The following is a 23,794-nucleotide window of genomic DNA, read 5'->3' as shown; positions in this document are numbered from 1 at the left end:
TGGTTCCCGACCGGAGGATCTCCGCAGCTTACCTGCACAACCGAAATGTGCCCATGTAGTACAGCAAAGGTGAGAGCAGTCCAGTGCCGGCTGTCAGGATGGACTGAAGGGTAGCGCGGAGAGGTGCTGGGAACCTGGGCAAAGGAAACCAGGTAGTTATTAACCATTGCAGCATATCTTAAGACTTCTACGTAACTGGCTTTTCCCTTTGTAAATGACAGCCCCAGGGAATGGTACCTAATGTCATTTAGAAAATGCTGCCAGCGCTGCTCACTCCGTCCAGTCCCCTGGGCTTTTTTAATGGGCTCGCTGGTTTCTCCTAGTGGCAGCTCTTTCAGGAAGGAAGCCCCTTTACCCGCACCGTGCCTATTAGGCTTGCCAATGCCAATCATAATTGCAGCCACTGAGCGCTCCAAGATATCTTGACATTTTTTCTCCCCCTCCTAAATCCCTGAAGCAGTGATTTCTGAAAGAAATGCCTTGCTTTGAGTCCAATGTAAGAGCTTCCAGAAGGGAAGACTTCAGTTGCTACAAGAGATTTCATAGTGATTTCTTAGCTGCTCTTGTTAATTTACAGATCAAGAATGAATAATTTTGGGGAGAGTTTCCTCCATTACTTACTGGGATGTCTAAATTTGCTCCGGCATCTATAAGCATTTGGACCATAGCTTCATCTCCAGCAGCACAGGCGTACATTAGCGGGGTCATACCCTTCAGGAAAAGAAAAAAAAAAGTTACCTTTCTATACCTTGCAACGGTGAATCTGTCGTGGACACTGAGTTTGAATCTCACAGTGTGTATGTGTGCGCAGGCATGTGTAGGGACAGCACACGCACATGTTGAAAACATTTTGGTTTCTGTGCAGAGCTGGCACAGGAAAGCAATGTGGACAAAAAATCAGGGGACAAGACTGAAAGAATACAAAAGGATCACTGAAAATCCCAGCCATGTATTGTCCACAATTCTTGAGCTTTCCAGAGGCTGCCAAAAAAGAAATAGCATTTCTTGGATCATTTGTAGCCAGATGAACTGAAAGCAGAAAACAACACAAAAGTATGCAGATGAATTTATTTGGCAACATATCCCCATTGCTAAAATCCTATTTGCCACAATATTTCAGCATTTCAATCCCATAAATCTGCCTCTCTCTTTCTACTTAACCAACAAACTGTGACGGCTCAGAGATGAATTATGAGAGAAATGAGCCTTACTTACAGAGCTAATTTCAGGAGTAGCCAAGGACAGAAAGGAAACAGCCTAGTAAAATTCATTCCTGCTCACATCCTACAGCATTTCTCTTTGCCTAATTTGTTTGAATTTTTCACAGGTAGCATTTCTGCAGTGCATTGTGTATAATATAACTGCACGAACTGAATGAATAATACAGCTTTGTCTTTAGACAGCCACGTATCATAAAATAGAAGTAAAGTTCACAGAAAGGAGTTCTGGTCCTGTATCTGCAAAGGCATCTTTTCAGAACAGCCTCAATTCCTATCCTCCTGCACCTGAGACAGCCGTATGCACTTGCAAAGATATTTCAGGGGTGGGAGGGTGGGTGGGTTTGGTTTTCTGGGGCTGTGAGAGGGAGACCAGCTCTAATATAGACAGGTAACATGAGAATCCTAAACTTGAGTCTGCAGGCACAAGCCCGTACTTGTTGCCACGGTCAGGGTTCTAAAGCTACCAGGTTAACATAGACGCATTTTTTTCCCCTCCTCCAATATCAGCTTTGCATCCCCTGCTGGCCAGTCAGTATTCATAGGGAAGAAGAGATTGTTTTCCTAACCCTTCAGATTGCATGAAACCAGGGAGCTGCTTCATACCAGCTAGAAGCGAATACAAGGAAGGTCCTGCTCCAAGTTCAGGTTTCTGAAGCTGTTCAGAGTTCTCTCTCTCTTGAAATTTGTGTACACACACAGATGTGTAGAAATGGGTCTGAACACAGACCTTAATGCTGGATATACTCACAGTCTGGGAGTGATCAAAACCTGAACCTGGATCTAAAGGCTATATGCTAAATTAGTCCAACAATTCCAGTTGTAGGATTTGCAAAAAACCTTTTGCTGTAGTTGCCACACAAGAGGCAGTCACACCTGTTTGCAGTGACTCAGTGCTGCCTGCTTACCGTGCACTGTTTGAAAAAGACTCATCGTGACCAGAGGAAATCAAAATACATCAACTGAGTTTACCAGGTGCCAGTGTCCAATGTTTTATCCTACAACGGGACATATAGACCTGCTTTCTATTGCTGTGCCTACATCAGTTATCCCTGAATCGGGCATACTGGCATTACAGGAAGGGGAAAACAAGCTAGCTGCAAAGTTCAGATGGGGTTTCATATTCCAGTTACGTCAGAGTTCACTGCTAAGAGTCTGGATTTAATTCTCTGTGCTTGGTAGTGTGATGGAGGTTGCTTCGGAATCACTGACGGGGAGAATTTCAGAGCAACTCTGTCTCCAAAGAGAAGTGTGTTGCCCTCCTTGATCGCTACCAACACACTGTTTTGAAACATGGGAGCAGCACTCTGCAAAGGCAACGGAGCGGCCAGTGTTGTACGACCCCCCTTTTCACAGTAGGACTGGCTAGAAGAATACAGCAGCAGAATGATAACAAGACCATAAATAAGTGACACAAGTGATAAATAAGGTCCTCAACCTTTCCAGCGAGTTGCCTACAACTCAGGGTCCTTATGCATAAAAAAGTGAAACAGCTGGCTTACTGTAGACAAGTAAAAAATGTCCCTCAGTGAGAAGTGATTGGCTTGGCACCAGTGCCAGGATTCTAAGGTGCACAGTGCAAAATACCAGAGCAAGAACACAGCAGTTCTGCTTTTGGCAGAACAAAAGTCCTTAGGTCTACATAAGCCAAAACTGCAAAACTTAAGAAAAAAAAAATAAAGGAAGTAAGTGGCAGACTTACTTTATTCATAATATAAATCTGCCACCAGTGTCACTTCAATAAAGTCAATGTCAAGGGCACCTGTGAGTGCCCTACCTCTGTGACCACAAAACTCATTATATGGGGTATGTAAATAAGGCAACTACGTACCTAAATGGAAGCTTGTGCAGGAGCAATTCTGATCATATTTGCATACATATTTCTACCTCCTTTTAAATTGCAGGATGGTAGAAAGAACCATGGAAGATGTGCCAATTTCAGAATTTGGTCTGAAATGTCACAGCACTAAAGCACAGTATCACACAGCCTATGAGAAAACCTCTCTACTTGAACGTAAATTCTTCCTCCTGATAAATATCCTATTGTTTCTGAGACATGACAGCTCATTCTCGTTGCTGTGACAGCTATAACGAGTGTTTATTTGGGGGAGGTGTTTTTTTTTTTTTTTTTTTTTTTAGTTAAAAGCTAATTCAATGCATTGAATTATGCCCCAGAGAACAGACTCTGCTGTTACTTGATGGGACTGACAGCAGAAGCAGCCAAAGACTTACCAGACTACGAAGTCCCCATACTTAAATCTAGCTGAGCAGGGAACACGTAAAAACAAACAAAAAAAAGACACATCGGCACACTGAGCTTTCAGCAAAGCTAATCCCAATGGATACCAATGCCACTGGGTTTCTCTGTGCTGTTTCCTATACCAAACTGTACCGAGAACACACAATTCACTTCACATGGGCAACCTGAAAGCCATCAGACAGCAACACCTTTTGGTCGCTCATCACTGACCCAGACAGGATTTCAGCTGTTGAACCAGAAGAGAGTGTCACTGGCAAAAACCACTTTGTTTTGACATAGTCTCAGCATTAAGACAACATCAGACTTTCCATTTGCAGCCAGCATATTAACCTGTCTTCCATCAGTGTCTGAGACAGGCCATCCAAGGAACAGCCCTGCATTCCAGCTGATAAAGAAACAATTCACTCTGGGCTTTGACTGGCTTTTCAGGAGGTGGCATGAGGGGGGACTTACTTTTTTTTTTTTCTTTTAAGAGGTACATTCTCAGAATAAAACACCAGATAGACTTAGAAAAGACACTAAGAGGCAACCAATGCTTAAGATTTCGCACATTGACTTGCTACACAGAAAGGAAAACGCAATTTGGTCATGCAAAGAATTTTTTGTGTGCGCGCGTGTGGCATACCTGATCATCCATGGTGTTAACTCCATCGGGTCCTAGCGCATCTATGGCTTGATTGATCAGATCTGTCCTTCCGCAGTTTAACATTCGGAAACCCAGATCCTGCTGGAATTTTTCGGTAGCAGCCTTAGCATCCAGTCTCCGGAAGGAACTAAAGCAGCATTCAGGTCTGTAAAGGATAAAATAATTTCTGGCTTTTGGTCTTTTTTTTTTTTTTTTTCCATGTCTCTCTCCCTGTCTCAGAAATCAGGCTTATTTAATGCCATAGTTTTTACCTAGTGTATACTTTCCCCACTGTGTAATCATTTCTGAAAAATCTGTCTATCTTCAATCATATTGGAGATAGAAGTTTTTGTTCTTAAAGACAGTAAATTCATGTAAATACTGAGAGAAGAGAGATGAGGCCAAGCAGAGGAACTTCACTGGTGCCCTCAAAGGCAGAAAGAAATCCTTATTCCTTGCCACTTGGCCCATCACTACAAGGGTAGCTCTGGACCAGGCACTGCTCGTGCCACAAATTCATCAGCAGAACAGCAAAGAGATGCCAGGATATGCCTGTTCTGAAATGGGCACTGAACACCCACGGCTTCTACAGCAGTGAGGTTGGCGTGGTGGGAGAAGGGTCACAGGATGCACACCTGCAGCAACCAGATTTCATCAATTCAGCTTCTTGTGATAAATAATTTTTTTTTTTAATAATTAGCTATACATCATTTGTGATATCACATTGTATATCATATCATGTAAATCATATATATCACATCGTAGTCCATCAAACATACACAAAAACATTCTAAGAAGGACAAAGGTAGAAAGAAGGTGTACATATACATAAAATATCAGTCAGCTGATAGTACCAGGATGAAACAGCTATGTTGTCTGACTACCAGACTATTATTTTAAAATAAAAGATATTTCTAAAATAAGATAATGATCCTTATTCCTCAGATTCTTTTCTGGAGAAAAAAAAATCAAATTCAAAATCAAAAACAAACCAAACAACCAAAAAGTCAAATCAAAATTACTCTCAACTCTCTTCCAATGCCTCAAAGGAAGTACGCTAACATTTCTATGAGTTTCTATTAAATCCTTATCCTCTAGCTGACTATCAAACAACCTTTATCTCATTTGGAAGGAGTTCAGAGATTACTGTAAATCATCTGGTTATCTGCTGAGAGACTTCTGAATTCCAAACCTGGAGATCTATCTCCCTTGCTGAAGAAACATTCCCAAATTGGAGGCGTTTCCTATCTCAGCTGAGCGTTGATATGGCCAGCCCTTTGATGTTATTTCAGGGTGAGTGCCTCCTCTACTCGTTGTCTGGTTTTCAGCACAGGCTCTTGTGCGAACTCTCAGCGAGTACAGTATTAGCCTGCCAAGTTCCTTTGAAAAATGAGACTCTTTCAACAGGGCTAACCTCTTCTGGAAACTTTGTATGGCCTGCCAGATAAGTAAAACACTCATCACTTCACTTAGAAGACTCAGGATGAATCTTATGCAAGTATTAATTCAGCTGGTCATTTTGTATGCTTCTGAACTTGCATTGATGACAAATGGTGACCAGATGCAGCGAACAATATGCTGAGTTAACAAAACTCACTCCCAGCCTGGTGACCGGTCACACTGCACATGGGAAACCAGCATCTCACCGCAGCTGCTCTCAGAGAGGAACTACACCAGGGTGCAATTTGGGGAACAGTCAGCAGGGAAGCAGAGTGACAGCCCTGGAGTCACCAGCTCTTTGGAGATGCATCTGTGAGCAAATGTAGCTCCCAGGCAGCTGAGTGCAAGTATTTGATGGGAAGACAAGATCTCTGAAGCACCCAGGTACTAGATTAGGACGCACAGAGCACAAGATGACAGGAAGGTAAGGCTTACTGTTAGACATGCACAGGTTCTCAAGCTAAGCTCACCAATTAATAGTCTCGTTCTGTCAAGGTAATTGGTACAGTATCACAATGCTACAATATTTTATAATTACGATACCATAGCTATATTATAATGATCATAATTCTAATGCAAACAAGTGAAATAGAAAGACTTTATAACCTTGAAAGCCGTTGAACCTCAGAAAATAAATGAAGTTCTTAAAGAGATGGTACCTGTCTGTGCACACTGTTTCTGTTTTACTAACAGGCGCGATTCCACTCAGTGCTATTTACACACACTGGTGGAGCAGGGGGACATTTCACTGCTGAGCCCTGCTGAGCGAGCAGCAAAACAAAGCAGTTGCTTGGAGCTACCAGAGAGACAGGGCAAAAAGGTGGGCTGTAGTGCTTGGCGGCCTGGAGCTGCCAGCAGGCAGCTGCAGGCAGGCAAGTTCAGGTGCAGGAATTTGAAGTTCTGTGGGCTTTACTCCTGGGGCACAGCCTATGCAAAACTTCCCAGCACAAGTTTACTACACGCTTGCTGTTCTGCAGTAGTTGCTCTTGACAGCGTGCTCGTCTACAATCGAGGCAAAATTGCTTTTTATTTTAGAGTGTGATAAAAGTTAGAGCATCCTCCATGAGCCAGCGGGAAAGAGCTCACAGATGCACCACTGCTGTGCAGCAGCTGTACCCACAGCAGGTTTTCCATGCGTGAGTTGTTATCCTGTGGAGGAGAGAGGCAAACCCTTGCATGCTTCCTAGGGTAAAGCCTGTGCTCAAGCAGCTGCCCAGATGGCAGCTCCCAAGTGCTCTGAGCTGTGCCTGGGGATAAGTGGAGAACTGAAGCTGGACTGAGGAACCTGGGGGTGGCGCAGAGCCCAGATTGCAGGGAAGGGAAGGGGGCTGAGGTCTCAGTTTGGGACAGGATGGCTGGAAGAGGTAGGAGCAAGGAGCCTGTTGTGCTCCTTGGACTTCACAAATGAGTTGCTCCATGCAGGGAAGCTATTGGTAGTGAGTGATTTAAGTTTGGCCTGCAGAGAGGAAACGATACAAAAAATAGCGTATGATAAAAGCAATATTAAAATTATATTTAAGTAGGTGGAAAAGAAACAAAGCTCTCCGCAATCTAGCATTTTCCCACTTACATTATTATTTAACCAGTAATAGGTGAGTACAGAAGATGTTTATAAATCATGTGGCAAACAAATTGAGAGCACTGTATGTGAAGGCTTTATCCACTCAGACACAAACAGTAGCTCAGGATAACCATGCTGCCCAAGTAGTCTGTGTCAGAGAAGAGATATTAGAGGTCGACATTTCAGGTTATCCTAACTGCACTTTGTTCTTCTGCACAGCTTCTCTTTCAGGGATTTCAACATTCCCTATCTGATGCATTGCTGCTGCAAGGAACTATCACTACAGGACTTTTAGGCTGTGTGTCATAAAGAAAAGCTATTTGCAATTTGCCTGTTGCCACACAGCTAGCCAGGGATAAATTTGGCTTCCGTTCCAAGATTTCCTTTCCCTTAAAAGTGTTGTAATTGCTAGATACAGATGACTGCTTTACAAGATGATATAACAGGCACTTGCAAATGAGGCGCATCTCTCTCCTCATATTTTTTCAGTTAGTTTAATTCTTTCATGCAGCAGAAAGACAATGTTTTTTATCTCATGCCACACATCACAGAACTTCCTTAGGCCTCTGAAAATAATACTCAGGCAAGACAGTTCAGAACAAAGATCTGATCAAGCTTAACTTAATCAACAAAGTTAAGCATGGCTGTCTTTCCTTTTAGCTCGTATCAGAAGCAAAAACCAAAACCCAAATCCCTGCCTTCTTTTTTCTCTCTCCCCCTCCCCTCTTTTTTAAGGTAAATGCATCTTTTTTAAGGTATATGATCTATAAATTAAGGGACCACCTGTGTTCTGTATGCTTATGTGCACAAAAAGAAGCGCAGAGATAGAGTGGAAGGTGTGGATTCAGTTTTGAAAGCCAGCGTCTTTATAAAGGTGAGATCAAAAGAAAAATTATGGAACTGATTGGAAGCGCTTGTAATGAGTTTAGTTTTCTGTGGTCCTGTTCAACAGAGAATTTCAAAGGTTTTGGCAAGAACTAGGCACATATGTAACATTAGCTTAGCCCATATTAACTGGCACCTACCATCCACACATAAACCTGATCAACTCGTGCTTTACTTGACACTGAGCACACGTATACTGGCAGAGTAAAAGGAAAAGAAACGTGCTACAGGCTCCTGGCCTAAGTGCACAATTCACGCTTTGTGGACACGACGCCCAGCTGCTTCCTTGCAGTTCACAGAGTTCCCACGGATCATCTGTTTAAGTTGGCTTTTAAAAAGACTGGCAGCACTGTCAACCAGGTGCCACATCTGAGGAGAAAGGTGGCAAGTGGCAGCTGAGAACAGGACCAGGAGTCGGCTGCAGCCAAGGAAACATTCGGAGAGCCGCTCCTTCCTGCCACGCAGCCCTGAGGTACCAGCTCCCAGCAGAGACCCAGCGGGTCCGCAGCTCTTTGAGCTCATCCACCTGGCTGACCTGACAGGAGCAGCACGGGCAGCTACAGGGCAGATGTGGCTTCAAAGGGCACCACCTTGTAGCTTCCGTAGCTGTGTCGCTTTGTCCCTTTAAAGTGCAGCTACATGGAACAGTCTTAGCCTGAATTATCATATCTGGCAGAGTCAGAAATAGCAGACATGCCACAAATGAACTTGGAGCAGAGTTCAGTCATCTAATTGCACCAGCATACTTGCCAACTAATTTAGCTTTGCATTAGGTTTTGTGGCTAAGTAGTATCCCTCATTTCACAAATGGGGAGACAGAGATGTAGCAAAAAGCAAGAGCCTTCTTGGCTGCCAGGAGGTAAAGTAAAAAGCAACAAAAACAGATGGAGGACTCCTGATTAAAAGCCTCTCGTTGCTTCTCTTGTTCATGAAAAAGTATTCTAATAGAAATAATATAGATATCTCTTCAGCTAATCATTTCATCACTTAAGAGCGTGATAAAAGTACTATTCATTGTTATTAACGTGTCCAGCCCACTCATTTAACCCACAGTTAATATGGGGTGCAAAATTCATTTGAGAAGCAAGAATTTACCTTGCACTAATGTTCAAGATATAACTCTGATATCAAAAGCAGTGTTAATGAGAGCAACTTAAAGAGACTACAAACACAGAATAAAATATCTATGATGTGGTAATGAACCAAGCTAATTATAAATCCCTGTTCAATCCTTGTGAGTGGAGGAGGATTTTAAAAAGGTGCTTATACTTTTCATCAAGGTATCTCAGAAAGCAAAGAATTATCTTGTAATTAAGACCAAGGCATAAATGAACAGACACTTGTATTTCTATCTATATCTCATTCTTCCTACACAACTTTTGGCATGACAAAATCCTTCTATCCCAGCTGCAGCATTTGGCCAAAGCTCCTTTATCTCTGGAGCACTAAGAAGTTGGGCACGTGTTGCCCATGTAGTATTTTGAGATCCTGCTGTCATGAAATACAGAAAGAAGAACAATCTAAAGGTTACAATTACTTCAGCTGCTTATAAAGCTCATTCCACATACTTTAGCTGCCGGGGCTCGCAGTCCAGCCCAGGTAGGAGCAGTCTGGCTGTCTGCCTGATGTCGTCACTGTCCACTGTCAGACTGCGCCGGTGCTCAGCGTAGGTGATAGCTACTCGCATCCACTCCATTAGCGGTGGGAGAAGCATGAAGGGTCTGTGTAAACAAGGAAAAAAGGCATCGTAATTAACATCAGCCTGATATCTGCTCCTGAGAATCAGTGGCACACTTCACTGCTTCCTGGGCCTGCTTGGAGGAGGCAGAAGCAGGTAAAACCCATCCTGCAGAGGCAGACTCCGTCCCTCTGCTCGGCAGGTCGCAGCAGGTGAAAGAACTGGAACTGCTCAGCCCTGGTTATCTGAACTGCTTCTTATCCCAGACGGGGTTGTGTCAGGACATGCCGGCTTTGTGCAGCACGCTGCGCCCTGCGGGAAGCAGGCCCATACCGAACACAAGCAGCCTGCTGCTGCTAGTAGCTGGGCTCAGTTCCCCCAGCCCAAGTGGCCAGTGTGTTATTCTGGATCAGAAGTGCTGTCATCTCACCTGTGTAGCTCCTATAGTATTTGTGCCTGTTGTTCCACGCAATCCAAATGCACAGGCTGCTCCACCCCTTACCTGATATCCTTGATTTTTAAAAAATATGGTTGATTATTTCAACTTCAACTGAGCCAGGCTATTTCAGTGCTCCCTCCCCTGATCTTTGTTATATTGTCACTATCCGGTGGCTTTTCACATTCTGCATTTCTTACATGCAGAGCTCCAGCCTCCGTTTTTGCACAACTGACCCTTTGAGACCACTGCAGAACTGTTGCAGCTTTGTTTTTCTGCCGTCCTCCCCAGCAAAAACAGTTGACATACTTTGGACTTAGAGATGAATGAGTAGAATCAAAGAGATGAGTAACATGGAGGCATTGCTGGGGAAGAATACCTGCATAGCATCACAACAAACTGTAAGCAACTTGCAGAAAAGCAATCTAGCTGCCCCTAATTTGTACAGCACCCAGTACAGTGAGGTTTTACTCTGCATGAGAGATTGTAAGCAATATAAATAAAGCAATATAGATAAATATAAAATAAAGCAATATAAAGTAATAACAATCGCAGGCACAGTCATTTTGGGCTAGTTTATGAAGAGTCACCCTTTGCTCCTGTATGAATGAACACAACACTGAAATTACACAATAATATATGGGTATCGTAATGCTCTCATACCCAATATATCTCATCTGTACTCTCGATACACAGTCAGAGTGACCTACTGTTTGCTTGATTTTTTTTCCCCAAGGATACCTGCCACCACGATGCAAGGCTCTGAAGTCCCAGCTGTAATTGAAAACACCTTTTCCCATTTCTGGTTATGAATTTATTAATGCTGAAAAAGCCCCTGTCATTTAAGCATTCAAAAGAAAATAAGTGAGGGTAGAAGATACCAGTTCCTTCAGAAAGTTCAGAGAAAAAAGATGCATACCAGAAAATATAAACTGATTTTGATATTCATGAAAGCAGCAGAATCCATGAAAGGCATTTTCAAAGCTGTGCATCTGTGCGCGCGCACATACGCGAGCACAGTAAGAGTAAGCGGTGCCAATCCCATTAGAAACCATTTCATCAATAATGGGATTTGTAGGCAGAACTGCCTTTGTACGGCTCTGAACAACCTTCAGGCTGGAATAACTCTACCCCATAAAATACGTGCTGTTTCCGTTCTGCCAGTTGCAAAGCACACTGACAAGGTGCCATTTTCTCTTCTCTCACACAGCCAAGTGTGCTGTTTTTCCCTCTGCTCCTTCCCCTCTCCTGAGTAGCAAAGAAGCATCTACAAAACCCCAGGTCCATTTAAACATCTGATCAATCCTGGATTGCCAATGCAAGGGTGTTCTTAACAGGGCTTGGTCCTTCTGTGTCATAGTTTGCTTCTACATCAAGCAACCAAAATACTCGGGCTCCTGCATTCTTCACTTTGAAAGCTACCCAGTAGCTCATCAGCTGGAAGACCTTGGAGCTCAGCTTTAGCTTTAATTCCCCAACCCACTTAGGCTTTCTAACTGCCCCAGATACGCAGATGAATCACTCCAGCCAATATGTAGCACAGCCAGTTCAGAGTTGAGTGACTCCCCTAAGGGAAGAGCAGCAATCCCAAACAACTCGTGCTTGGGAGATGTATTCAGCAGTCAGAGAACTTCAACCTCTATCTGGCCTGCAGCAGAGCCAGTGTAACACTAAGCACTGAAGGGGGGAGCCTAAGTTCAGGATTTGAACTCTCTCTGTACTCAGCAGAGCCTCTAGTAGAGGATTCAAAGCTCCCCGCATGGCGAGGACAGAAAGATAGGCTAAAAGCACCACAACAAAATACTCAGGAGCAATGAAAAACTCACCTTCCAAGCGACCGTATCTACCACGTTTTGTGGCCATGCTCAGTGTTGCTTTTCAAGCCACATCACAGTGTCCCTGACACTTTCATGCCAGGAACATCACCAGACTGAACCGTGTCGATCCAGCACAGTCCTGATCATCTTATCAGGTAATGAGCAACCTGGTGATCTGCAGCAAGAGTCTGTGCTCAGCCAACAGAACATACCTTCGTGTCTGCACCAGAGATAACACACACCACAAAGAAATTTCCTTTCTGTAAAAATTAGCATGTGCCAGGGTTATAAGTGGCTTGCATGCACAAGCAGACCTGAAACATGCAACATGAAAACCTGGCTGGGGAGGAAAGGGAAGGAAAAAGATGATTTTTTTTTCTTTGTTTTTTAAAATCACAATATATTTTTTTCCAAAGGCTTTAGAATTCACATCTCAACAGACTGCTTACTTATTCTGTGCCCAAAGGAGAGCAGATTTTAGGTTGTAATAAGAAGCGTCAGGAAGGATGCTTTTCTCTTGCTGCTATCCTAATCTGTCCCTGTCCCAGCACTCACATTACTGTGCAGGTTGGATAAATCATTATTCTATCCGGAGTGACTTATAACGACATCAATTTCTACTTTGCTGCAGAGGCTTTACTTCTCCAGAAAATTTTGAGCTTGAGGATGGACTTTGCACTCTTCCTCCTGCCCCCTCCTTTTATCCAGCCATCCCCTTCCTCCACGCTGTGCTGGTCGGCCTGCCAGCAGGAACACCTCCGTGTTACTTTGCTCACTGCCGGTACCTCCGATGAGCTGTACTACTGCATGATCTGAGCAGAGAGAGAAAGATGCAGGTCAGCTGAAGGAAATGCCAACGCTGGGTTGCGCTGCACTATGAAAATAAACGCAATTACTCTTTTTCTAGAAAATACATGCCATTATCATCCCTGTGGCCCTTAACCTGGGCTTCCATCTGCCTCTAGGGAAACCCTGATCATTTCACAGTCTGAGAAGCACTGGAGGAGGAGGAAGGGGAGAAACCTTCATGGAAAATTAACCGGGAGATGCTGCAAGCTAAAAAACGGATTTCTATCTATGCATTTCTGTCCGCGCCATGTTCTGTACTGTGCATTTTCCTCATGATTTTCTGACATTTAGAAGCATTTGGCAGCTCATTAAATTCTGCACATGAAGTGATCTGGCCCTGGGAATCTGTCATAGTCCCAGTGGTAGTTCACTCTTTTCTCACACACTGTTTCCTGTGAAGAATGCCACCGTTGCTTTGTTCAGCTTCTTGTCATTAATTGTCTTGTAAGAGAATAATGCCACACGTAAACTGGGAAAGTACACAGTGGCAGAAAGTAAAATGGACACTCCTCACTTACTGCATGCTCTGTAAAGAAGCTCAATAATGTCTGATGCCATCATGAGCTATCAATATTTTATCCATAGGTTCTCTGATATTTTCTCCACTCAGAACTGGACAGCCACTCCATTCCCAAGGGGATCAGGTTGGAGATGGGCGAGATGTGCTCTGACAAAGAATGGAATCTATTGTTGGTGGTTTTTTCCCCTCATTTGAACAAAAATGCATTCTTTTATGGAGACATAATCAAGAAGGATGGTGGCAGCAGCACTTGGCAGAGAATTTACAGCGAGTTCATTTGTTGAAAGTGGTTGTAGCTTTTTCCTGGAAAATGCACTGCACTCATTTGATTAGAAATTGCCTAGGAAACAATTGGCATGTGGAGAGATCATGTGTGGCAGTCCTTGAGGATATGCTGTGGGATCACAGACTTGCAGTGTTAGGTCATCCATCACAAAGAAACTAGTCCCCAAAGTGAGCTCTTCGGAGGACTTTTAAGAGCCCTAGGGCCAAGGCATTTTGGCAGAGGGAAGTTAATTGTATGCAAAAGAGGCAAGACCTCTACAGGAGTCAGAAGATTATGCCATCTTTTCTCCCCTCTTAGCTGAATGCTAAGAAAATGCAGTGGGAGCTCGACTTTCAGAGGTGAGGCACACCTGCCACCTCAGATGGAAACAGCCAGCAGTCCCACAGGGAGCAGCCACCTCGTCCAGTCCTGCCTCCTGCCTCGAGGTTCCAGCGACAAGACTGCTGAAGGCAGGGGGAGTGGGGGAAGGAGGAGACATTTTGCCTGTCGCCACCTCTCTTCTCCTCTTGTGCTAGTTCCCAGCCGCCTGTTTAGCTGCAGCAAGATGAAGAGGGGGCCGACACTGACAGCAAAAGCAATGCAGACAAATTGTCTTCTAACATATGAAAGAAAATAATATCCTAATGGCTGCAGGTGAGAATGACAAAATTTGTCTCTCTTGGCAGCCAGAGCTGGTCCTGAGGCACTCACGCAATAGCCTCCCATCGCGTTGTTCTGAATGGTTTGACAGAACAGCTTTTTCTTCCTTTCATCCACAACATCTGCTCTATAAGCCCCCGTTAACATTTTAAACACATCCAAATTCCAGCATTGCAAAGCACATCTAAGTATCAGAGCACACATCGTCCGGGTAGGGTAGGCCGTAACAACTCATCCCCATCTGATTTACTGAAACTACACCCAGGCTACAGGTACAGAGGAATCCCAAAGCTTTGGATCATTATTTTTTGCAAGGAACTGAGAAAGGAACAGGGGCTTCAGTGCAGTGCAATGAACTAACGTTTAAGTTTAATGCTAGAACCAAACTCTATGGTTCAGTCCCATTTTACTCTAAAATAATAAACCTCAAGGTCACCAACACAAACTGATTTCCAAACAGCCATAAAAAGCTCTATCCCAGTCTCACCTTTCTCTCTCTTTTCGTAAAGGAATGAACTGAAAAGTCACTTTGCATGTGTATACAAAGAGAAGGGAGTACTGAGACAAGCAGGAGCACTGGGAGTGACTGAGTTAAGGGAAGGCCAAGTGGGTTTTTCATGGCTTTTTCCTAGCTAGGGAACCTGGGAGACAGATGTACAATGAGCAGAACTGTCTAGGGGAAAAAAGGTGGGAATCAGACCGATCTGCAATTAAATGGTGAATCATGTAGGAGGCTGGCTACAAGATGCACTGTTTGAACTTTACACCCAGATGGAAAAACCCCAAGTATAGCAACAGAGTCCAAAAGAAAACTTTTGGACTCTGAGTCCAAAAGAGTAAGAGTAAGGGCTGATTAATTGGAGAAGGCAAAGATTCTGAGGCAAGACAGAGTATCCAAAACCAAACCATGTAATGTCAATGTGGAAAACGGTGGTGTATTTACAGCTTGGATTCTCCAACATTAAACCCCTCTTCAAGTTGCAAAAAAGAAAATTCTCTGGGTATGTAATTATATGTGAATAAAATAACAAGATAAACACAAAATCTGTGCTCCAAAACACAACCAGCTTAAGTCTGGAGCCGTTCCTTTCAGATTCAAAATATTTACTGAATTTGCAAAAAGCTACCACATTTACAGAGAAAAGATAGAAATTACTCTGCTGGTTCTGATCATCTCAACTAATGCCACGTCTTTCAAAGCAAACAGTCCCAGATATTCACAGAAAAGGAAAAAGAAATCTTATCACAGCCAACTGGCCCAAAGAGAAAGTTTTCTTCTCAATTCCCTTGAAACAATGATTGGCCCAGGTCTTACAAGATAAAGAGTTCTCAAATTTTAGTGGATCATTATCAGGCTGCTAAGGTCTTGGCTTGGATATGCCATGACACTAACTTCTAGAGTTTAGTGAGTTATCCTTCAGCCTTCAGACACAAACAGAATGAATAACATCTGGATGATATTACATTTATTGGGATCCTTTCTCCACTGAATCTGCCTTCACAATTTCCTCTGCTTTTAGACCATAAAACGGTACAAGAATAGTTTAAATCTAGAAATGGCAGCTCTGATCTTTCTTAGCAATCCTAGCAACCACGGATAACATTTTTTCTGCCCTTGTCTGCAAACTGCACTTACAAATGAAGTGCAGCAGACAAGCTTTACTCCACGTTAGCTGGAAATCAAAGTAAAAACTAAATTCAAGCTTAACAACAACAAAAAAGTGTGAAGAAATCATTAGGAACTCACTATGAACCTTAAAAGATCCTCAAGTCTATGGTTTATTATTTATCGTAATTGCATTTTATAAACTGTTTTAACAACAGGGAGAAGAATCACTTTTCAGTCTGAAAACAAATACTTCTGCTGCTCTAGAATGAGCAACGTGTACTCTAGAAAAAAACACATTTGTAACATCTGTGAGTTGCAGCAGAAGGAATTCTTTGGTTTATAGACAGATGTAAAATAATTAAAACCAACTTAAATCGTACGTAGGTGACGATAGGAGTCAGATAGATATACATGATAGCTTTAAGTACAACAGTATGGTCATAGTGATGTGGTCAAGGATGTGACTTACATCCATCTGCCCCCTCCAAGCTCACACAGAGCTGTTTGATACCTGTCACTGCCAGTAACCACCTCAGCAGAGATGCGGGGGAACAGAGTACCGCTGCTTCTTCTCTTCTGGTTCCTCCTGAGTCTTCAACATCCTGAAATTCTCCATAAGCGGAAAGGCACTACTGCTAGCAATCAGGCAGATAAACTAAGAGGTGAATTCTTGCATGATTCTGGACCTAATTTCAGTCTTAACCTCAAATTAAAAGACAGCTGTATGTTTAAATTCCTTACACGAAGATCGGATGTAACTATGAGGACAGACTTGCTGTTACACCTGCTGAATCTCACGCTACTTACTGAAAATGGCACTTGCCAACAAGCTGTGCATGTGAGCTTACCTCCAGCCAAGCAGTGGTCAGTTCTGCACATCTCCTCCTAAGGACCTGGCTCTAAAATCTGCTCTCTGACCAGCAGCGAGCTTCCTCACACTGGCATTGAGACACGGGCCCTTCGCACAACAAGGCAACGGCTCTGGTTGGATCAGGACTTCTGGATGAACTGCTCCTTCGCATCGTGCCTGTTAAGCCCTTCCCAGGTCATAAAAAGAAGGTGGCCACCCTGGTCTCCAAGCCACCCATTTTGCCAGAAGACCTAATCGTGGCCCAGCCCTTTCAGAGCAGCTGCTGGGAAGGAAGCAGCGCTTACCTGGACAGGTAGGGCATGGGCATGGGCACACCTCCGCTGCCCCTCGGGCCCGCTGCAGCCAGCAGCAAGGACGCTTCAGGTCTGCCTGCCTCTCACACGTGCTGCTTGTTGGTTTTGATGTTACAGTTCAGCTTCCTACAAGCCCATGTGGCCTGTGCTTAGTTACACAGCAGGTCACAAACTGCTTCCAACTGTCCTTAAAAATCAATTTGTGTGGAAAATCTTAAAAATTCATTTTGTGACCTTAAATGTTGTGGTTTTTTTTTTTTCCCCCTTCCCCTGGGTTCTTCTGGGTTATTCGCTCAAAGGGGCCCCAGGGAGTTTGCAGAATGACCAGAAATGGCCATCATGTATTGTTCCACCCCAAACCAGTTTGCCATCTGGGGCCCCACACTGGGACCCACCCCAAACGGACTGGCTGAGGAGACCCTGCCATGTGGTACGAGCACAATTCCTGCTGCAAAAGAAAACACTGATCCAGTTTGGAGCACAGCACGCATACAAACTACATGCATTAAAGAAAAGAGCCTGTAACAGCATGCTATGCGATAGGCAGAGATAAACACAGGCAGCAAGCCAGAATGGGTTGTCTGTTATTCTTGGATTAGCCTTGATCTTGTGGCCAGAAAAACCAAGAGGTAACTCCTATGGCTCATTCCAGGAGCTAGGCTGGCAAATTAAAAAAAAAAACTAATAATAAAATAAAATACTGTGCTACCTGCAAGCAGATTTATCTGGGGTCACTGTGGCTCTTCACTATCCAGTGCTGCGACTCCTCCATAATTTTTTTTACCCATTATAGTTAATTCCCACAAACACTAGTAGGATTGAGATAACAGGCCTGTTAGTTATGACTTCAATCTGATTTGCCAACGTGCATATGTTAAAAACATATGCTGATTCTCAAGCCAAAACCAATCTGCCAGATTCAATCACAGAACTAATTTTCAGGGCCCAGTTGTAAAGTCCTGAATGCAGAGCATTGCCATGCTTATGAAAACTGCCTGAAGCTCCCGAGTTGCAACTGTGTGAACAAAAAGCCAGGAAGAGAAATATTTTTGTGCAGTTCTGGAATACTCAAAACTGTTTAATTAATTACAACTGCAAAAGTTTGCTCTGCTAAACAAAGACAATCCTGACCAAAGCAAAGGGTTTTCACAGTAAATAGGGAAACGTTTCCATTTACCTTACAGCACAAGCCAAAACCTAATTAATATTTCAAAAGACAAATTTTCAAACACAAAATCACGTTATATAGAGGCTAAACATTTCAAGACTAAAAGATGACTCTTTTGTCTTCAGAACAATGGAAAGGTTGATGAAGTTTTTATTTTTTAGTTGCCTGACTAATGTTACACTTCCACGTCACGCTACTGTGAGCACAGCCTTCGTGTAAATGAAGCTCACCTGATGCTGACGTCAGTGTTTTCCTAATGAAATGGCTTTTCACATTCCTGCAATCTGAGAAGTTCCAGAAACTAATTTGGCATGAGGAACACACGAGCCCTGATTTTGGAGCTCTGTTAGGTACGCACCAAAACCATGTATCCACTCCACCCAGTAGTGTAATTATGTAACTCAGGTTCCACCCGCTGTACTACGATCACAGAGGGTCTCACTGAATAGCCACAATTTCAGAATCCATTTTCTTGAATAAAAGGCAATCAAGCCCACAGGGTGTAGCATTTGTGAATGAATAGGCAGTACTCATCTCAAAGTCAGTGCCAGGTAAGACGCATGAGATAGGTCATTAATGAAATATTATAAGGAGGAATACCATCATAGATGAAATAGATGCCATTGTGGCATTCTTTAATTATTATTTTGCAAGAGAACACCATTTTGTCTTACTGGAAAGCTGTTCAATGACCATATTGCACTTGTATCTTCAAAGGGCTTCAATTTTGTGCCTCAGGTCTTGTCTTAAAATACTGAAAAGAGCTGCTGCTATGCAGAAATGAAGAGTCCTGTGACACCCAAAGATGTGTGTTACCACTGGTGAATGAATGTGTTTCTATGTGTACTGGAAACCGTAATGAGTTATATATTTTTCATTTTGCCTTAGCTAATTATGTAAATGGCACTACATCAGTTTATAGATATGGTAAGTGTAACAATAGCAATGGAAGAGTCCTGAATTTAAAGAAAACAACTAATTTGATCAAGGTACAGTCATTCTATGCCAGACTTGTGGCATAAACACTTCCATTATGTGTTTAATATTGCGAAATCTCCTAGTTTCAAACTCTTCCTGCTTATATAACCATGATTTTATGGTCATATCAATGGATATCAATGAACCCAAGTGGCACTAAAAATGGAGGACATAACTGCTTAATTATGAGATTCTGATAGGTGAACATAACTGGTAGAGCTCAAAGTCTTTTGGTTTCCAAATATCCTAAATTTAAAGCATTAATGCTTTCAATTTCAACATGTGGAGTTGCAGTGTTTCTCAGCAGATGCCATAAATTCCAGCTATTAAGTTTGCTTTCAGCATGGTTACTTAGATATGCTTAGAACTGCAGCTGAGCAGTTGCTTGTTTTGACTGTTGTTGTGTATGAACTCTCAGTAAATGTCAAACACTAATTTCGTGTTTCAGTACCTCAACATATACCTGAGCGAGATTTTTCAGCAGAAAATAGTTTGCTCTAATCAAGAACAACGTAGACAGGACATATCTAAAGTTAAACTAAGAGGATTTTTCCACCTTGGGTATTGCTAGCCTTCTGCCATCTCTACTGGATCATTGTTCATTTCAATGAATACTGAATCACTGTTGAAATCAGCATACCTTTCTCTTAGAAAGAGGTCCACAGATCCAAGTCAGATGTTGTAGAGTTCCCACTGGAATGAATTTATGTGCTACACACCTGCCATAGTTGACAAAATATGAACTTTGTCAAACCTGTTCTCTAGTCTGTCAAACACTGTCAGCTCATAAAGTTAACTCACTTGACTGCTCTCTCAGTTTTTCCAGGAGGACAACGTTGTCCACGTATGCTTTGCAGAATCTAGCAGGTAACTTGCATCTATTCCTCAAAACACACACATTTCTTTACCAAAAATTGGGGGAATCTTCACAAATTACCATCTTGCGAACAAGAGAGATGTAAAGGCTCTTACCCTCAAATCCTGACACAGTCGTACGTGCAGCTGCCGGCACAAATAGTAGCACAAACAGGCAGCCAGAAGCATGCACTGTGGCATAAGCAATACTTCCTACAGAGCAAGTTGTCATACTACCAAAGCTTTGTAGCTTCTGTACTCTGAACTACAGAGTTGCAGATTTTATGCTGAGTTTGCAGATGACTAAGTAGAGCAGTGCAGTACAGGCTTGGAGGTAGGTTAGAAAGCCCAACTGTCATCCAGCTCTCCATATCAAGGCTATCTTGTATCCCATCTCTCTCTCTATAAAGGCACACTTCCACAGTCTTATATAAACAGATCAGATAAACATTCTAATGGAGGGTAGGAGAACCAAGTTTTCCTATACACAGCTAAAACTCGCTCTTGTAACAGGTTCACCCTGCTTCATTTTGACCACTGTGAAGGGCGCAGCGCTGCGGCTACTGCAGGAACAGAGGGACTCCGAGCTGATAGGGCATAACAAAACATCGTGTTCTTGTTTCTAATACCAAGTTACAAGCCTATTTTTTTTTCTCCTTTTGGCACTTTTAAAACTCTACTGTCAGAAAGCAGATCTAGAAACACAAACATCAAAGAATATGTTAAAAATAAAAAAGATAAACATACATCAACTCTAATGCCAAGTACAATGTGCACAATTATTTTTCTTCAACTTGTTGAAAAACAAATTATCATTCAAAATCTTTGCCTACTCTACACTTCATTACCTGTTGCTTGAATAAACCTTTCTGTCAACACCCAGTGCTCTGCATCCGAGGTACAAAGGAACAATAACACGTATGTGAAAGATGGGAAACAGAAGTCTTTCTTCACAGACTTCTTTACCTTGAAGAAGCAAAATTATTTGAGAAATAAACTAGTTTTCACTTGCCTTTCTTCACATCAGGTACTTCTGAGCCCTGACTATATGGATAAAGCTGTACTTAGCCAAAAATCTAACACATCACTATACCAGTGTGAACGAACCTTTCTACATGTAGTCAATTTAAGTTAGCTTGGTCACTTACCTTTGAGCAAAGGTTAAGCCTACTGAGTGTCTCAACACTGAGACTTTAGTAGACAAAAAGAGGTTCCAAAGTCAGCTAATTAAACTATTGTAACTTCTCTTGTATAAAGAAGAATGCCCAGATGGAAAGTCATTTAAGGAACATATGTTTCTGTGATGTTCTAATGCATTAACTCTTCAGAGAGATCCATCCTGAAGAATTTGGCAGTCACAACAGGGAACTTAGCACTGACTGCCTGGCACAGTGCTGCACAGAGGTAACCCTTAATCACACAGTCTGGATGCTGGAAGCAATATAATTGCAACAAGATGCGTCCTGAGCAGGTTATGTGAGTCCTGTTATAATTTCATGCTAATGTGCCTATACCCCTCTCAGATAGCTTGCCTGTCTTCTAGTATTGTCTCACAGACAATTCATCCTTTCCTACTAGCGATTCTAAAACACCTGTGTCAGAAGACCCCGTATTTTTCTGGACGGATGTGTTGCATTTCTGAAGGGAGCTGAAGAGGTGAGGAGTGGCTAAGTGAAATACTTACAGTAGAAGAGTTTTCCAGCAAGCCTGGGAATAAAAACATAGAGTTTCTGCCTCTCTTGCATGTTCTCTAGCCTTTATGATTTACTTTCTAATCCATACATTAAAGAACTTTAGGTGAAGATTTCAGTGGAACTGAAGGCCCCAGCACTTTGACTCCAGACAGAGAGTACCCCTTTTCAGCACGTCACTCCAGATTTATGCTGATAAGCAGTGAGAGCAAAACATCATTCAGCCTCTTTCCTTTCTGAGCAAACACGTTAGACCAGCATGCATTGTATCAGCACATGGTTGTTTAGCCCCAGAAGAATCCACAAACATGAGAGAATCCGCTCAGACATGTAACTCATTTAAATGGGATTTGTCTTGCAGAGCAGACAGGCTTTTAAAAACAGTTGGTTCAGCACTTACTGTTAAAACACTTGATGAAAACAGTACAGCTTAGCATCATAAGTGACCATCAGGTCATGACAGTACACGCACTTGCAGCTGTGGGACCAGGAAGAGCAAACTGCCAGGGTCTCCTTTAAGAAGGAAACAATGCAGAGACGTTCAATCTAGGATTACCCCGGGGAAAGCTTAGTTTCTAATCTCCACGCGGTCAAAGAGAAGAATGATTGTTGCTATTATCATAAATTATACCCAGAAACATTTACTCTTCAGGAGAACTTAGCTCTTAGGTCTGTGTTGCAAAGATGTCAGCCACAATAAGAGAGAAAACCCCTACAACCTGCCAACCATGGCTGCTGCATAGCCAAAGCTCAGAATTACGTCTTTATTTAGCATGGCCCTTGTTAAAGCACCAGCTAACTCCTTCCTCAGGAAACAGGCAAGTTCTGCACGTCAGTAATTTAGTCCAATAGGAAATAATATTAACTTCAATTGGAAACAGCAATTACTGAAAAAGAAGTAACCTGTTGGCTTTTTACCATCCTTCTTTGCAACGTGTTCAGAACCTTTCATCCAGAGTTACTGCTCTGTATTTCTGTGAGTTACAAAAGCACTGCAGCAGTATCACGACACTGTCTTTTAAGAGCTATGTCTAGTAAAAACGGAGACAGGCTGATATTAAATGACGGCAAACCAGCAAGGATCAAGTAGAGAAATTCAGACTCAGTCGTCTCCCACTTTAATGGGCAGCCACTGTCCCAAAGCTGGAAAAAGAAGCCAGGAGACCTCACGTTATTCATCTCTGTATTTCTAAAATGCCTTTTTAGTGAAACATGCCGTAACAGTTCTGTTCTAAGTTTCCTGCATTACTGCTCCCTCCTTTTTCGTGCTCATTTGCTGCTTAGTCTTCTGATCATGAAATAGCAAACAATAAACAATGCACAACACAGGGTGCCCACAGGCACTAAAGATTTCTGTTTGTGCCAGCCCTGAGAATACAAGCAGCGAAGTTGCCAGGCTCTTATTTTCTTGCACCTTCTTTTTTATCTGAACAGATGGAAACCGAAGCACAGAAGCCAAGAACTTAACATTGAAATCTTTACAGTAGTTACAGTAATTACTGTAGCTGTAGTTATAGTAATTGCAGGGTGGTAGCATACACACACACACACACACTATCATCTCTTTGTTACTAAAGAGAGCCAAAGATTGTCTACCTAGTTTTTAAACATTTTTACAAACGGGGGATATTTGCCAGAAATGGCTTAGGTCAAAGATGGTCTTTCCAGGGATTTTCTGCAAGCATTGAGATCTACTGTAAAACACCTATGAAAGCAGGAAAAAGCACTTTTCAGAAGAATCTTTTGTAACTGCCAGGACAAAGACTGTCAAATGCCTTATTACTTCTCTAGGTAGGTGGTAAGGCTCGGCTACTGCCTGCTGTCTAACTGAATAGCCAGTTCTCAGAAACTATTTCTTGATACCTATCAATGACTGTGAAGTTAGCAGGCTGACACACACAAAACAACTTTAAGGGACAAATACTGCAACTGGAACCACAGAACAGCTGAGATGGACAGCACTTGTGGAGATTGTTTCACCCAAAACCCCTGATCAAGCCAAGATCCACTAAAGCAGGCTGCTCAGGGCCGTGTCCAGTTGGACTTTGATTACTTCCAAGGATGGAGACTACACAGCCAACGTGGGCAACCTGTTACAATGGTTTTATCATGGGAA

The 23,794-nt window shown here is 42.7% G+C and overlaps 1 protein-coding gene across 1 annotated transcript in view; it reads right to left on the bottom strand.

Annotated features, from left to right (window-relative positions):
• ABTB2 (ankyrin repeat and BTB domain containing 2) overlaps positions 1–23,794 on the bottom strand; it is a 140,619-nt gene that overhangs the window by 14,671 nt on the left and 102,154 nt on the right. Inside the window, exons 4-7 of the mRNA XM_084522166.1 lie at positions 9,557–9,709; positions 4,103–4,268; positions 622–711; positions 33–134 (exon numbers count right to left, since the gene is read on the bottom strand). Coding sequence (XP_084378292.1) covers positions 33–134; positions 622–711; positions 4,103–4,268; positions 9,557–9,709 — 511 coding nt within the window. The remainder of the gene's footprint in view (positions 1–32; positions 135–621; positions 712–4,102; positions 4,269–9,556; positions 9,710–23,794) is intronic.

This window comes from Aythya ferina (assembly GCF_964211825.1).
Source record: "Aythya ferina genome assembly, chromosome: 5".
Classification (NCBI taxonomy): Eukaryota; Metazoa; Chordata; class Aves; order Anseriformes; family Anatidae; genus Aythya; species Aythya ferina.
The sequence above is the reverse complement of the archived record's forward strand: the minus strand, read 5'-3'. Positions and strand labels throughout refer to the sequence as shown.